General features: G+C 38.8%; 1 protein-coding gene across 1 annotated transcript; it reads right to left on the reverse strand.

Annotated features, from left to right (window-relative positions):
• Positions 1-7,937: 7,937 nt before the first annotated feature.
• LOC306860682 (cysteine/serine-rich nuclear protein 2-like) lies at positions 7,938-16,327 on the reverse strand. Its single transcript, XM_079402499.1, has 5 exons — positions 15,677-16,327; positions 11,764-11,933; positions 10,755-11,017; positions 10,372-10,668; positions 7,938-10,046 (listed from the first exon to the last, which is right to left on the reverse strand). The coding sequence occupies exons 2-5, from the start codon at positions 11,918-11,920 to the stop codon at positions 9,189-9,191; spliced, it is 1,575 nt and encodes a 524-aa protein (XP_079258625.1). The 5' UTR covers positions 11,921-11,933; positions 15,677-16,327; the 3' UTR covers positions 7,938-9,188.
• Positions 16,328-16,541: the final 214 nt, after the last annotated feature.

Raw genomic sequence — 16,541 nt, forward strand, 5'->3', positions numbered from 1 at the left:
GCACCACGAGTGTTTACACATCAGTGTTGTCAGAACAATGGGAGGCACAGAGACTCATGAAAAACTACAAAGAAAGAGACGGCCGGGAATAAAGATGAAAATGGATATGTGAGGCAACATTTTTTTCCTACCAGTGAGAAATGGTTAAAAAGAAGACCTCTTCCCAGCAAGGTACAATTTACAGAAGAATTTACATATTTGGAGCATAGCAGGCAAATCCCTGTGAAAAAAGTAAGACTTTAGTTTGCAGTTAGTGATCTAAAAAAGATAATAAAGATCAATGCGTGTAAGCATTTAACTCCTGTTTATGCATTTTAATGCTATTATAGCCACAGCCATATCAACCTGCAGCCCAAGACCGGTTGCCCACTGAAGCTAAGCAGGGTTGAGCCTGGTCAGTACCTGGATGGGAGACCTCCGGTGAAAACTAGGTTGCTGTTGGAAGAGGTGTTAGTGAGGCCAGCAGGGGGTGCTCACCCTGTGGTCTGTGTGGGTCCTAACGCCCCGGTATAGTGATGGGGACACTATACTGTCAAAAAGCACTGTCTTTCGGATGAGACATTAAACCGAGGTCCTGACTCTCTGTGGTCATTTAAAAATCCCATGGCACTTCTCGTAAAAGAGTAGGGGTGTAACCCCGGTGTCCTGGCCAAATTCCCTCTAGTGAATGTGAAGTGACATTCAGCCAAGTATGGTGACCCATACTCGGAATTCGTGCTCTGCATTTAACCCATCCAACGTGCACACACACAGCAGTGAACACACACACACCGTGAACACACACCCGGAGCAGTGGGCAGCCATTTTATGCTGCAGCGCCCGGGGAGCAGTTGGGGGTTCGGTGCCTTGCTCAAGGGCACCTCAGTCGTGGTATTGAGGGTGGAGAGAGCGCTGGACATTCACTCCCCCCACCTACAATTCCTGCCAGCCGGAGACTCGAACCCACAACCTTCGGATTACAAGTCCGACTCTCTAACCATTAGGCCACGACTTCCCCCTCTACTGGTCCTTGTCTATCATGGCCTCCTAATAATCCCCATCCACTTGATTGGCTCTATGACTCTCTCTCCTCTCCACCTGTAGCTGGTGTGTGGTGAGCGCACTGGCGCCGTTGTAGTGTGGCGGCCGTCGCATCATCCAAGTGGATGCTGCACACTGGTGGTGGTTGAGGAGAGACCCCCCACATGATTGTAAAGCGCTTTGGGTGTACAGCAATACACAATAAGGCGCTATATAAATGCATCATTCATTCATTCATAGTGAACATGGGAATCTAGTTTATAAACTTAGTATTTTTTACTATGAATATTATTGACTTCTATGACCATTGTCTTATTATTGTCCTCATGTTTAAGTCACTTTGAATAAGAACATCTGTTAAATGAATACTTAAATGTAGTACTGTAAATGTATTTGGATGTGTAACATGTTATTTAATGATCAGATTTTTTTGTATTAATGTATTACAGTACATTTACATTTATTAATTTAGCTGACGCTTTTATCCAAAGCGACTTACAACTGCTATATATGTCAGAGGTCGCACGCCTCTGGAGCAACTAGGGGTTAAGTGTCTTGCTCAGGGACACATTGGTGTCTCACAGTGGATTCGAACCCGGGTCTCTCACACCAAAGGCATGTGTCTTATCCACTGCACCATCACCACCCACAGTAAAAAAAAAAATATATATATAATTATAATAATAATTTTATTAGAATCAACTCAGACTATAAATACAAATAATTTGACGTATTGCATTACAATCATTTAAAAGCAATATAATTTATATATATATATACATATTTTTTTATTTTTTTATGAAATATGACCCAGAGATGTTTTTGATAGTTTTTGTGAGATTCATCCTTTCACACAAACTCTTCACTATAAACCTATTTTCTTTTTAAGAAACCTTTCTTCAGCTGATGTGCAGCTGTTTTCTGGGTCCTCTTGGAACAGCTTGACAATGTTGTCATGTTCAGCCTTTGTTAAGTTCCTCTCTCATTTTCCTGCACGATGGCCGTGCGCCTGCAAATGTATGACATAATTGATTTCGTATGGTTCTTGCTGTATGGTTCAGCAGAACCTCTGCTGCATCGCACAAACATCTCTATAGGGCAAAGACCATTTTAAAATGTATACTGTAACATAATCAATGGTAAGTTGGGGTTTGATGTGCATATTTTTGTCAATAATGTGACAGAAACTCCCATTGTGACATGTGAGGGTTCAGTGCTCCAGGTCAACCACAATTTACATCATATGGGTGGATCTTCACTGTGTGATTCATAGATCTCCCTCTGCCTGCAAAATGAGGAAGTACATTATGACAATATCTACTACTAGCTCCTCTTCTGCTCCCACGGAACTGAAATCGTCTTCGGAAAAGGAAATGCAACTTACCACAACTTCCTCTCACAGCTGTCTTAGCTTGCTAAGGGAATATTTCTGAATAAATATACACTCAGAGAATTTGGTTTGACACTATGTGTGACTTAATTGTATTCCATTTAAGAAGCTGTGGGGAAATGAAAGTTCTAACAGCCATTCAGCAATTTTTAATCAACCACAGTTAATATGTTGCTATAACCACAAGGAACAATAAAACAAACAAAGGAACAAATGGTTGTTAGAGGCTAAACTGTTTACTCATTCAAAATGAGTCACTAGCACAGTTCAGTGCACAGTACTGTATGTCCAACAGAAATGTCTCAACTCACCACTGTTTCTTCAGCTGTCATGGCAGCCTTTGTGTTGTTTCCTCCTTCACTGGAACAAGAACATGAAGTTGTTTCTGTTACCTGTGAAGGAAACTTTCACAAGGAGTTCCACAAGAAGACACTGAATGGAAAAGGGCATGCACATGTACCTTATTGAGTTGCTCAGCCAAAATAATCTTGAGTCTTGATTACTGTTTATCATTTTTAGGAATGGTTCTATCATCAGGGAATGACAACATAATAGTGTGACAAAAGAGGGAGCATGACATAACTACAGAGCTCAGCTTGTATAATTTTTGAAGAAAAAATGTGATAATGTCTGTGCAAAACTCACAGCTGCTAGGTTGTTATAGGTGGTTGCCAGGGATCTCAATATAGTTTTGCTCTGAGATGCTGCAAACATGTAACTATGTGGTTGCTATAGAGTTTTCTGGATGGTTACTAGGTATTGTCTGGTTAAAGAACCAATGCAAAAGTCAGAATATTCATATTTTCTAAATATGGCTTAAATACCTCCTTTAATGCATGTCTGTGTAATTTTTTCTGGTTTTATTGTCTGCCAGGTCATCAGATCACTTAGAAAAATAAAAGCATACCTTATCTCAACAAGTGGCATGATCTGAGTTATCATTCACGTCTGTGCTTACGTACAGTGAGAGAATAGTTACATGCTTACGTTTACTAAAGATATATTTAGTAATGTAAGATCAATTGTTATAGTGATTCTTGCTCTAGCCAGTGTTGTTTTGTTAACTTTTTAACAATATATATAAAAAAATAGTTTTTGGTAAATAAAATAAGGCTCAAATAAATAAAATAGAAAAATTAGATTAAAACTTATTAGAAGTAGAATTGATGCTTTGGCAACTAACAGAAATAAGTTGAAGAACAAAAATTACAAAAACAAAAATTAAATAAAGATTAATCGATGCTATAAAAATATTTAGGAAAAAACCTAAAACTAATAAAAATGGCAAAAGCATATAAAATTACTAGACAAGCTAAAATGGAAACTAAAAAAGCTCATTCAAAATAGTAAGAAATACTATAGGCTATATATAAACAATAATAGCACTCTAGCGACCATTAATAATGAAGTCATATTGGCTTGGTTATGTTGTACTTGAGATCTGTGGACAAATTCATAGCACTAGAAAAGTTTAAAACTAAACAGAAAAATCACAAACATTGACATTCAGCCTACTATCAAGTTTTTTTCTGCAAGAAACTATTTTCCATTTGTCAACTAACCTCTTTTTGCCAAGTTCTTAACTTGCTCGTTCATTTTACAAGTGCATAAAATGGCAAAAAGTACCTTTCCATCATTCTTGAGTCACATTTTTACAGCTTTACTTCTCTCCTCACATGTGAAGTTTTCCTCTATTCAGTGTGTTCCAGAGAGAGGTGTTAAATCTATGAATGTGGATGCTGGAGTGCAATGGGAGATTGTTTTATCATTCTCTTTGTAAGAATTACAGAATTCCCTCAGGCTGCGGTTCTGAAGGAACTCATTGTGGCTCATCAGACTTTGTGAAGCTCTAATGATGGTGAGCTGGCAGTGATCAGAGCATTGTTTTACGCGCGTGGAAACACGGTCTATTCAGATGATTTAAACCAGGGCTGTCCAAACTCTGTCCTGGAGGGCCGGTGTCCTGCAGAGTTTAGCTCCAACGCCTCAACACACCTGCGTGGAAGCTTCTAGTATGCCTAGTAAGAGCTTGATTAGCTGCTTCAGGTGTGTTTAATTAGGGTTGGAGCTAAACTCTGCAGGACACCGGCCCTCCAGGACCGAGTTTGGACACCCCTGATTTAGACACTTCATGTTTGGTGTTTGGCTTTAGTTAATTACCATTTGGATGTAATTGTGGTCCCGCTCCTCTTCATGTAAATAAGATATTTAAGAGTTGTTTAGCAATCAGTTTAAACAAATAAAACGACTCACGTTAAAATAAGAAGAAAAATAACAATTATTAAATAAAAATAGGAAAAAGCCAAAGACAGGGATTAAAAAATGTCAAGGGTCACAAACTTTTTTCCAGTAAATGTAATCAATTTTAAGGCTGATGCTCTGAATCATTTTTCCCCATCCTTCTGCCACGTCATATTAAAGGATGTTGTTAATCCACTAAAAGCATTATTTGTGTTCCTTACACATTCTTCATCTTATCTACACAAACCTGCTACTGAATGTTCAAGTGTTCTTATTCACATCATTCTGTTTGGTTATTCAGCAAATACACGTTAACACTTTGGCATTTCCTTACCGTTGCATTGTACTGCACAGTCAATGGTTCTTACTCTATCTGCATTCCTTCGGCTCTTCCGGCTTTTGGAAGCAGGACACAATGGTGAAGCCAAGCCAGAAAGTGATGGATGACTGACAAATCTCCCTTACCGCTTCTTGATTATTGCTCAGATCCTGTTATTGCGGACATATTAGTGTCAAATGCAGCAAAAATATGAGATATGTGCTGGCAGTATTGATGATTTTTATCACTTAAATTGATAGAAATAAGTTTTAAAAAGCACAATAACTTCCTTAAATAGGTATAATCAAAGATTCGCCATTGTTTTCCGTCAGAATGAAACCAAATCAATGTTTTACATAGATATATAATTGGCAAAAACTCATCAAAATCATAAGTGAAAAGCAAATCCTTAAAGGACAAAACAACATTTCAGCAAAATTTTAGGCTGTGTGTGGCAATGTTTTCCACTGCTAAAGCATACAGGAAGAGAATGCAGACATCCCTGAGACAAAGAGGCATTTGGTCACTGTACCCACCAAGCTGTTTCCTCCCATTCAGGGGATACAGGAAAATGTCATTGTTCTCCAGGCAAGGCATGAAGTGATGTTGAAAAGATGGTTGCAATTTTATCAGCGGTCGCCAAAACAGACACAATACAGACATAAATTCAATTTGCATGATTAACGGACACTGGCTTAATGCCCCCCTCCACCCTTTGCTAAAATTAAAAATGCACAAGGCATACAGAAAGCTGATATAGGCCTGGTCTTTCCTTAGAAGCAATTCCTCACCAGGATGTCAGCAACTTTCCTCAGGCCTTCCCTTCCTCTTTCATTCTGAATATCTGTGTGGAACATTAGAGACATTCATGTGTTTATTGAAAGCCCTGCATAGTTTTACAGCGTCGGTGATGCTATCATCATTACTCATATTCTCAAACCAAAAACAGTCTCGTGCGAACATAAAAATGATAAATGACTGAAAGTGAGAAAGCCGAGCTGTATAGATAGATAGATAGATGTAAGCCGACTAACTAAACATTTGCCAGGAGGATCTTGCTTAGATCTGCTCCATTCATGGGAGAGTTTCGCCCTCTAGTGGAACGGAATTAAGGGACCATTCCTGTGCTGAAAGGTCATTTTGATTCCCTCGTGAATACTGTTAAAATATAATTTCATGCAAATCAACACGGTCACATTGAAGATGGACACAGTGTGTTATTTTATTCATTTTATTTCACTCACATTTTCATATAAAACTTTGTATGTTTTGTCTCCTCTGTAGGCAACAGTTAGCATAAGTCACTCTTACAGCGTAGAATTCAACTCCATTCAGCTTTATTAATGAAGCGCCTCTAACACACACACAAACATAAACGCATACAATCATAATGTAAGTTGGTTTTCAGTTACTGTTGTGGTCTCAAATCTGAGTACTTAAAAAGGAGGTGACATGGAAAACAAAAATATATTTGACTTAAAGATACAGGTACATTAGCATGTGCGACATTCAGGCCTCCTTTTAAAGCCAATAGTTTTTAGACCTCTGGACTTGTGGGTGTTCATGCATCAAAATAATGAACAACAAACAAGACTGACTCTCTTCCATGTTTTGGTCAATAGCAGGCCCTTAGACCACCATTTTTAAGGATACGTCAGTTTCTAGCTCAGACACTGCTACAGACAAAACTAGTTTGAGTGCAGGAATGTGTGGAGGTGGCATATTTTCCACGTGATCAACACAAAAAAGACAAAACATAGCCAATACATCGAGATCATTCAGTAAACTGAGACGAAGAGACATGCTAACATACAATGAGGCAAAAAAAAAGTAAGAAAAAAAAACACTTAATAGTATAAAACAAAACAAAATCCTTCTTGTTTGATTGGTCATTTGCAAAACACTTAATTATTGCAGATTTAGGTCTTAATCAAACTTAATGCATAACTTAACTTAAGTCATATGAGGGTACGAAACCATGCTAACAAATTCATGATTGGCCTTACATGCTCCATTTTAGCTAATGTAATCACATAATGAAGCATGTCCTTTACTCGAGACTAAAGGGTGTTGTTAGGGTGAGTAAACTTGGAAGCAGAGAGATAACAGCAACATTTGCATTTACAACCAACTGTGGATTTTTAACATTTATTTTTTCTCTCTCTACATAGACTCTACATATAGTGTTAATATGAATATGTAAAAACTAAAATAAGAGCACCTTTTGAAATATGATGACCCCATACTGCAGTCACAAACATTGGTTCATCTGACAAATCAGCATGAATATTTCTGGCACACGTGCAAACATTCACACACACACACACACACACATACTGCAAAATTACGAATTTCTTGGGTTCCTTACGTTTAAATAATTTAGCAACATCACAGAACTCATTATACTATTTGAAGACACTATTTTTTATCATGTAACCATTCAAATTATTACTTTGTTTTTAATGTTAAACAGAAGTGAAATAAAACAGCTTTAAAGCATCTAAGTAAAATCTTCATCAACATTATTCATATTCTAAAACGAGGGATGAGAGAGGGATGGACTATAAAAATGCAACAGGGAAGAACAGTAAGGATACAAAGGCAAGAAAGATGGTCTTCACAGGGTTTAAATGAGGGTTTGGACATTAAAAATTAGGTGCACTGTTGACTTCTGTTGCTTAAATATCAGGACTGTTTAAAACTGTGGCCTAGTGAGATCAAATAAAAAGGCCAATGTGTAAGTCATAATTACAATATTTCATTTCCTCAAGTCTTCCTTGCCTTGTCCAACATGACGTATAAGATCACCTTGGATTTTAAGCACTGGATTTAAAGGTTGAACTATACAGGTCAATCTCACAAAATATGTTAAGATCACACCTTTGATGGTGGTAAAATTGTAATAATATTTTTAAATTGTTACTTAATTTATGTAAAATGCTATTTTTTCCCCTTTTTTTTTCTTTTGAAATGTGACCTGGACGTGTTTTCATGAGTTTCACCCATAACATGTCTTCTGTAATCTTTAAAGGCTTGATGTGCAATAAATGTGTATGATCTCATTCACCCTTGAAAAATTAAAACACACCCCAAAAAAAAACTAAACTAAATGATTGTAGATGACAATACTCACACACATTGTCCTTGCCCTAACAATACAAAGCGGTGGTAAATAAATAAGCGTCCACGAACTGGGACGGTATAGGCTACAGCTTCAAACGGTGTCAGGTCAAGACTACGATAAATCAGTAAAGAACTGCTGTGCAAATGGCTTGCACATTCATTCATCCTCCTGATCCCCTCTCAGCAAGTTCAAACGAATCAAGTTTTCAACGTGCATACAGAGAACAAGCAGCTTTTTCACTCATCTTCATGCTAGCTCTTAGCAAAACACTTTTACAGTACATGAAAACCAAGTATTTCCAGGATTGCTGGATCTATTCACAGGAAGGATGCTACAAACAACGCCCTCTTCTAAAATTAGCAACCCCTTTTCTTAGCGTTAGCACTGAGTTAGCATTAGCCATATGCATATTACTAATGTTGCATTCACGCCCTGAAAGACTTACCATAATTACAGGATTCTGAGTATTAGAAACCATTCAAGGCCTTCTTTTTTTGAAACAAGTAACAAAGCTGTGCATGGATACATTTTTACATTATGAGTATTGTCATATAAACTAAGTATATGAACTGCAAAGAGTTGTCATCTCATAATTGTGGTAATTCTGACAAGACATGAACACAGTGTTAGCATATACCCTCCTGACAGTGCCAATTAGTTGTTAGGGTGCAGTATCGGAAACTCTACCAACTGGAAAGGCCATACAAAGGCTCTGTATAATCCTGAAAATGCTTGCTCCTCGACATAAAGGCCACTTTTTCCCACTAGTATCAAGTAATAAACTGATACCATACTGGAAAAACAAACACTTGTTGTCAGATCAAGATCTCTGCTTTTCTTGTTTCTTTTTTTAAAAAATTTTTTTATAAATTATTCTATTTTTTTCTTTTTAATAACTTATTTTACCACGGACAACCTACTTCAAACACAGTACATGCTTACCTCCAGCTAAATTGGATACAAACCCATGAAGGTAACTTGTTTCTTTAACATTTAATAACATTATGCAGTTTTGTAACATCACACTGTGTGGAGTAGGCTTTCTTTGAATTTAACGACTAACTTGTGCAAAACATCTGCAGAGGTGATGGGCTCTACACTTCTGGAGGAAGTTGTACTGCCTTTTCATCCAGTGCCCGGCATGTCTCGAGGCATTCCCCATCATTTGAGGCCTGTTCTGGACAAAGTTGTTCTTCGTCCCCATCCTTGAGAGGTGGAGGTACTTCGACAGACAAGCTCTTGGCCGAATCCTGCCCGCAGGTTTCTTGTTTTTGCCGATCGCTCTCCGTATCTGGATCCCCACCTTCGCTCACCACCTCCTCTACTTGTGCAGGAAGCGTCTCAAAGGCTGCTGTCTCTACATGACCTACCTGATAATAGAGGACAGAAGCAGGGTCTTTGAGCAGCCTCTGCTCGGTCTGTTCATCCGCATGGTTTTCTGTAATACACAGCAGGGTGGCACCTTCAGGAAAAGGCCCTTCTAGAAGGACTCCCTCAACACCTTCCATGCCCTCCATTCCGGCCTGGCTGGTGAGGGCATCCTGCAGGAGGCAAAGGGTTGGGTCAGTGGTCTGCGCCTCCTCAACCTGCTGCTCTTCTTGTTCCAGTCTCCTTTCCCGTTCCTCCGCACTCTGTAGGTGAAGCACGGCTGTTTCGTTTTCACGCTCCAGGCTGTCGCACTGCTCCTCTTGCAGCTCCTGAACACTTTGGCTTTCCACCTCCACATCCGAGTCCAAGGGAGAAAGAGACAGAGATGGAGAAGAGACTAACTCTGTCTCTTCCCCACAATCCTCTCCAGACCTTACACCCAGCAGGGTTCTCTTTTCCAGGTCAAGTTTCATGATAGTGTGAAGATAGTGGGTACGCACACGAAGGGGGTTGAACTCAATGCGACCAGCTGTATTACCACAACCGTCACAGGTGCAGCCACATGGGAAGGACATCCGATCCACCTTTGGAACAAGGTAAAAGGTAAAGAGCATGTATTTTATTTGAATAGGCTAAGTATTTTATTTGAATAGGCTAATAGGCCAGTTTAGGGGCGTCTTATCCTGCTTCTGGAGCACCACCTTCCAGCATAGTTTAGCTCCAGCCCTAAGTAAACACACCTGAACTAGAAACTAACTCAAGGTCCTCAGGATTACAAGAAACGTCCAGGCAGGTCTGCTGGAGCTAAACTCTGCAGGACGGTGGACCTTCAGGAGCAGGATGGGACACCCCTGGGCCAACTGGGCTCATCTTAATAAGTCTGACTTTTAAGAATACCACGTGCCCTACCTGGCACTTAATTCCAGCTTGGCTGCAGCCACAGTGCCGAGGGTCACAGTAGAAGCGGCAGTCACAACCGCACTCCTCCCGGGACAAACGTATGGCACGCAACTCAGTCTTTTCTCTGGCATCTATGCGGGCAATACCCGAGGCCCTCAGTAGTGCCCGACGCCTCTTGGTCGGAAGAGGCTGCAAGAAGAAGCAATCATCCACTTCTACACTCTCAACATCCAGATCCTCATCGGATATGTCATCCAGGGTAAGCAACTCTGCTTCGGGACAATCCATAGTTCCATTCCGTGTCAGCTGGGAAACGTCAGGTAAAAGAGATCTTAAAATCAAAACAAAATGGCTACCCTATTGCAAAGCAGAATCCATGACACACAACTAACCTTTAACTTGCGAGCGTTGAGCTTTTCTTGCCGTAGGTGTTGACGTAGCACATGCTTGTGGCTGCTCTCTTGTTCTCGTGCAAACTCGCCTAGGGTGTAATGTCGTATAGCACAGTGATGGCGCGCCATTCCCAGGGAGCTGCCACCCTGACTGGGCACACTGGTGAAGCCCTGCCTTCTAGAGAAGTAATAGACTGTCACTGCGTCAAAGCGTACCTGCTTACGACCAAAAGATGCTTTGTGTCTTCTAAGAATGGAGGGGGCTGCAGAAGCAAGATAAAGAGATGCCATAAACAATAATGTTTTGGTCTATTGCTTTAGTACTCAACCTATGCCTCCTCAAATGATAATACTGTGGTTCAGTCTAAGTCTCACTTTATCCCAAGAGAGTTTTTTTTTATCTCAAGGTTTGCTCCATTAGCCACAATGCCCAAGTAGGACATGTTCCTGAAACAACATACTTTGTTGGTCTTTGAACAACATTTCTATAAAGAAAAAAACTAAAACTTAATATGACCCCTATCCATAACCTATCACTAGCATCTGTGGGAAATAATTAATTGATAAGAATGTAGTTTTCTATAGCTGTGATACTAACCCTAACCTTAAACCTACTCCTAAAATCTGATTGTTTAAAAGCAATGTTGCTCCAGAAACATCTATGAATGAGGGTGTTGTGGCTCTTACAAACAAAATAAAATTGCCAACTTGATTGCAGAACTGACTAATAAGGTTAGCATTGTCCACAGACTGCCTTCATAGTATATTTCTGAAAGGGAGATGTGTAAATGTGTGCCTATGTGTAAAACAAGGTAAATACAACAGCTGTCACACTTAACACTGAAATGTTCTGATTTTCAACTGCTGCAGTAGTGCAAATTAGCTCGGGCTAGGAACAAAATAAAACAAAACACAGGGAAATTATTTGAGCACCATCATAAACCTTCACAGACTTCAGGAAGTTGATAGAATAGTGAAATTAAAAGATTAACTTATGGTGTGTTCTTACGTGTGAGAGAGCTGGAGGGGGCATTGAGACTGTCGCAGCTATCAGCGCTGTCACTGCTTGAGATGTCATCATCCGAATCTTTGGGTGTGGAACACTGCGAGCCGCTGTCCACCTCCTCGAATCTGCGCTTCAGGCCACGAGATGACACTGTCTCCATGGAAATACTGCGTCTGGACGCATTACAGATAGGTACATGCTATGTCCAACAGACTGACAGACTATTGCTGGAATCATTTAAACATGAATAATCATGAGAAGAGTGTACATGGCAAGTAGGATATGTATCTGTCCAAGAGCAGCATTTCACTTAAGAAACGCTTTTGAATATACTTTCTCATAAAGGTTATATAACACAATCAAAAATACTGGATGGATACAAAAAAACAAAACAATTGTACTTTTGTCATTCCACCTAAAGCTTTTTCCATAATTTACTGACAATGAACAGTGTACATTTTCTGATTCCAAATATTTCAATTTGGTGCATATCTTACTTGCCAATAGTTAGAAATATTATATAGATAGATAGTTTTGACACTTTTCTTATAATATTAATAACTATTACCTTTTCAAAACAAAACATTAGTTCCTCAATTAGTGTTAAGTTACAAGATTTCAAATTAAATGAAAAACATAAACAGCACTTAAGAGGAAAAACAATGTGAAACTTGGCCAGTAGCAGATTAATCAACAGCTGCAGTGCTGAAAAACACTCATTCTGAAGGTCAAAGTGACCAAATGTAACATAAAAATGCAACAAAAAAGGCCATATCAGGAAGCTTATGCAATTTCATCTATTTTACTACCTAATCCTTGACATTCAGTTTCTCCATCCAGCATGAAAATCCTGCTTAAAAATCATGAAGCCTGCAAACATCACCATAGTAACTGGTTTAAAGCAATAGACGTGGAAAAACTGCATGAGCCTCTTTCACCCCCATTAAAACCTTACAAACAACAAGCCCTTTGCAAGCCAATGACGAGAGCAGTTCAGTCAAACCAGAGGTCACACAAGGCCGAGTCAGGACGTTTGATCAGACCACCTCCTTAGCCCGAGGGAGCTGTGTAATACAACTGCTTTGAGCGGCTCCATGCCTGATTTTCTTCATGATTAAACACTATTTTTAAACAGTCAGTGGCTTTTTGCTGGATTGAATGAGAACAGTTTGGCGGTGGCTTTGAGGAAAGGTCGGCTTTTTACATGTGAAGGAGAAAAAAGATGGCTTATGAATTCTGACTGACAACTAAACTCAAAGCATAATGAATTTAATCCCACAGATTTGTGAAATCCATAAAAACTGGATTAGTTTTATGAACTCTGATAATGAATGCTAAGGAAATAGCATTAGCCTGACTCAGCTTGAGTATATGAATGCCTTATTGATTCATTTTTATAATCATTCATTCAATAATCAGGCCGAGTAGCCTCATATTCAAGCCACATACATGCCAATCACCTGTCGCCTGCAAAGAATGAGTTACGACCTTGAAACATCAAAAACAACTGCAAAAAATAACAGGATGATGAAATGAGAGAGATGCCCGATTGAGTATACGCTGCTTTACGCATTAGTCTGACACACAGTGTACTCCTCTTGAATGAAACGTATCCATAGAAACAAGAAATGCTAAGAAACAAGTTCATTTTTGCTTGCTGTGAAACCGACCTCGCTTTCATGTGTTCCTTTTATAATTAATGCTACCGTGGTGATACAGTAAAATGTACAGAAATTATGTGTTGTACAAGAAGCTGCAAGCAAATAATGCAGTACGTCTGCCAATTACTGTGCGTTCAGTGAAGCGTGCCAAAATTTCTCCTCGGAGCCAAACTTAGAGTACGTCACTACTATTGGACACCATCATGTACACTCATAGTGTCTTAAAAGCATACGTTCTAACATACATATACATACTAAAGACTTGTAAGGTAACAGATCTCATCCCAACCCAAAATGGTTTCAGGTGTTTAGGTAGATTACATGTATATAAAACCTAAATAAATGGTAATAAAACAGCTGAGCAATATGGTATAATCATGACTGGACATAATAATCTTCATTTTAAAAGCATTCATCTTGCAAACTGAGACTTACTTTATAGATGCTACATCATACATCAAGTACTAAAACTAGTCAGATATGCAACTTCCTGGCACTAATCCTGGGTAAGATCAATTATAAAAACACTGTTTTAGATGTAAAAAGGTCATTAGTCCTTGATTTGTGAGTTATGATTGTTGGCAGTGGTAAGAGGCTTTTAAAAGCACTCCCTTTTATCGTGCAAAACTGGACTAGATATGGACCTCAAACAGCAAATGCAACTCAATACATATTAAATAAGTGAGAAACAAACATCATGCAGAGTTATATGTAGGATAGTAGCATGTTTGCATATCCCAAAGATGTCAGCAAGAAGATAAGTGGTATTAATTTATATGCCATACATGATCCAGGGATGCTCCATCTTTATAAAAATAGCAGAAAAGAAAAATCCATCTCCAATAGCATTGGCGGATGATGCCAATGACTGAAGGAATAGTTTCTGAATGCAGCACAGGTCATTTACAAGCAGGGATGCAACTGCAAATCTGAAATATATTTGCAGATCTCCTGACACACATCCTGTGGCCTATTTGAGGTGGACAGAAAGAGTGAATAATCACCTTACAGTACTGACAACGCATCAGCCTGTTTGACTGGTCTGCGCTGAAATAGCCCATCCTAGACAAATGACACACAAACATCACGTCTTTCTTTTCCAGCATCGACGAACTCTGCATAGGTGACGTTGCAATTTCTTAAAATGCAAATATTATTCCTATTCTGTAGATGCATCCATGCATCACTTCCATCCATAACCAACAGCTGAGAATTTAAAGAGGTCTAGCAATACAGAAAGTGGAAGATTTGTAACAGTATGACATCACACTTTGCACTATAGTGTCCATGTTACTAGAAATAATTATTTTAGCAAAAATGAACGTACATCATACAGTAAGGACACTATTATAAAACATGACTGCATTGGGCCATGGTATCATTTATTCCTATAAACTAGCTCATATATAATGTTATATTAATAGTCCTTAAGAAATAATAGTTAAGAACCAAATTGCAAATATTTGTCAATTAATTCTATAGTAATCTATAGTTTAGTGTTGTAATGGAATTTTAATTGTCATTGGTATTCATTAATTTTATTGTATTTATTATAATGTATTATGGTACTTCTAGTAGTAACTATTCAAATAGTTGGGTACTTCTTGCAATGGATATAATTTATTAGAGATGTAGCATGTATTCCAATTATTACTAGTTGTATCTTACTAATTCACTAAAAGTAGCCATTTTGACTAGCCATTAACCAAAAATCTATTGTGACTAGTGAAATAAATATCACTTGTGTCAAATGGAATAGGTGAAAGTGTCTCAAACTAGCATGTCTAACAAATATGTACTAGTAAATCAGGTACTAATAACAAAGTACCTGATGAATAAGTACAAGCAACAAATCTAGTAAAATACTAGTCACGGGGAAATAGTAAACACCTAACCACATATTTATATAGAACACAACTGCAAAAATTGTTACCAGTACTAGATTAATGGCTAGTAGCAGAGAAAGAGTGTGTAATGAAACAGTACTAATGAAACACAATTAGGAAATAAAAAAAAGGAATATGACTAAATGTCAAAAAAAAAGACTTGCCACAATGTGACCCAATATGATTGGGATGACACTTCACATATGCTCTGTCCTATAATTTTATATTCTTTAATGGAAAACACAGACAGGGGGTCTTGTGACAGAGCAGAAAATGGCATGCTGTGTTGCAACCCGTTTTTCCTCGTAGGCTGAGCTGCATGGGAAAGACAGGCAGAAGTGAAACACAAAACCTTTCTCATAAGCTTACCTTGAGCAGAAATAGAGAGCCTTTAAACCGGCGAAGCTGTCGCTCGATTCGTGCTTCCTTTATTTGGATGGTTCTTTTCTTTGGGGATTTTGAACCTATTTCAGCTTTAGACTTCCACAAGGTTACTAGACGACAGACAAAAGCGACTTCAGCCCATCGAAATGGCCAGACCAATAAGGAAATAACAGTTTATTCACGAAGATATAGTGATGCCCGAACATTTAAGCATCGTAAACAATGAATATTAGTCTTGACAGACTACAAATGGGGGGTTTGTGTATCAAGAAGGCTATACGAGCATTCAACGTTGCAGTCAAGCTCTGTAAAAAAAAAAAACGGGGCAGACGAAGGCAGACAAGGACCTTATTCATTAAAAATGACAAATCCCGGCGCAGATGCATCCAATAAGTGCAGATAAAATCTTTAGGTGATCCTTTAAAATGCCTGCATTCAAAAAGAACAAATAGAGCCGAGCCTTCGGGGGTTTTTTTCCTCCGGATAGGTGGTTGTGTTCTGCGCTATGTTTAGACAAATCGCAACGTTATATTTCCACCCCGAAGGAAAGAAAAAAACAAAAATGATGTGTAGTATCTGTCGGCCCGAGGACCCTATGGGCCTCTCTTCTGCCCCGGTTTGTTACAATGTAACAATAGAGGAAGGAATGCCGCACGGGACACATATATACTTATTGTGACGTCATTGAAGTGCCAGCGTAGAGGATGCCGGGAAATGTAGTTCTAAAGAGCCTATTGTTAGCATTGGGAGCTGCGTTGTCTTCCTCGACAGGAAAACGGATATTGTTTGTCAGAGCAGTTATATTTGGGATCAAGGTGTGTAAAGCAATAAACGGCAACTGTTCCTCAAA

Source organism: Barbus barbus (genome assembly GCF_936440315.1).
Source record: "Barbus barbus genome assembly, chromosome: 41".
Taxonomy (NCBI): Eukaryota; Metazoa; Chordata; class Actinopteri; order Cypriniformes; family Cyprinidae; genus Barbus; species Barbus barbus.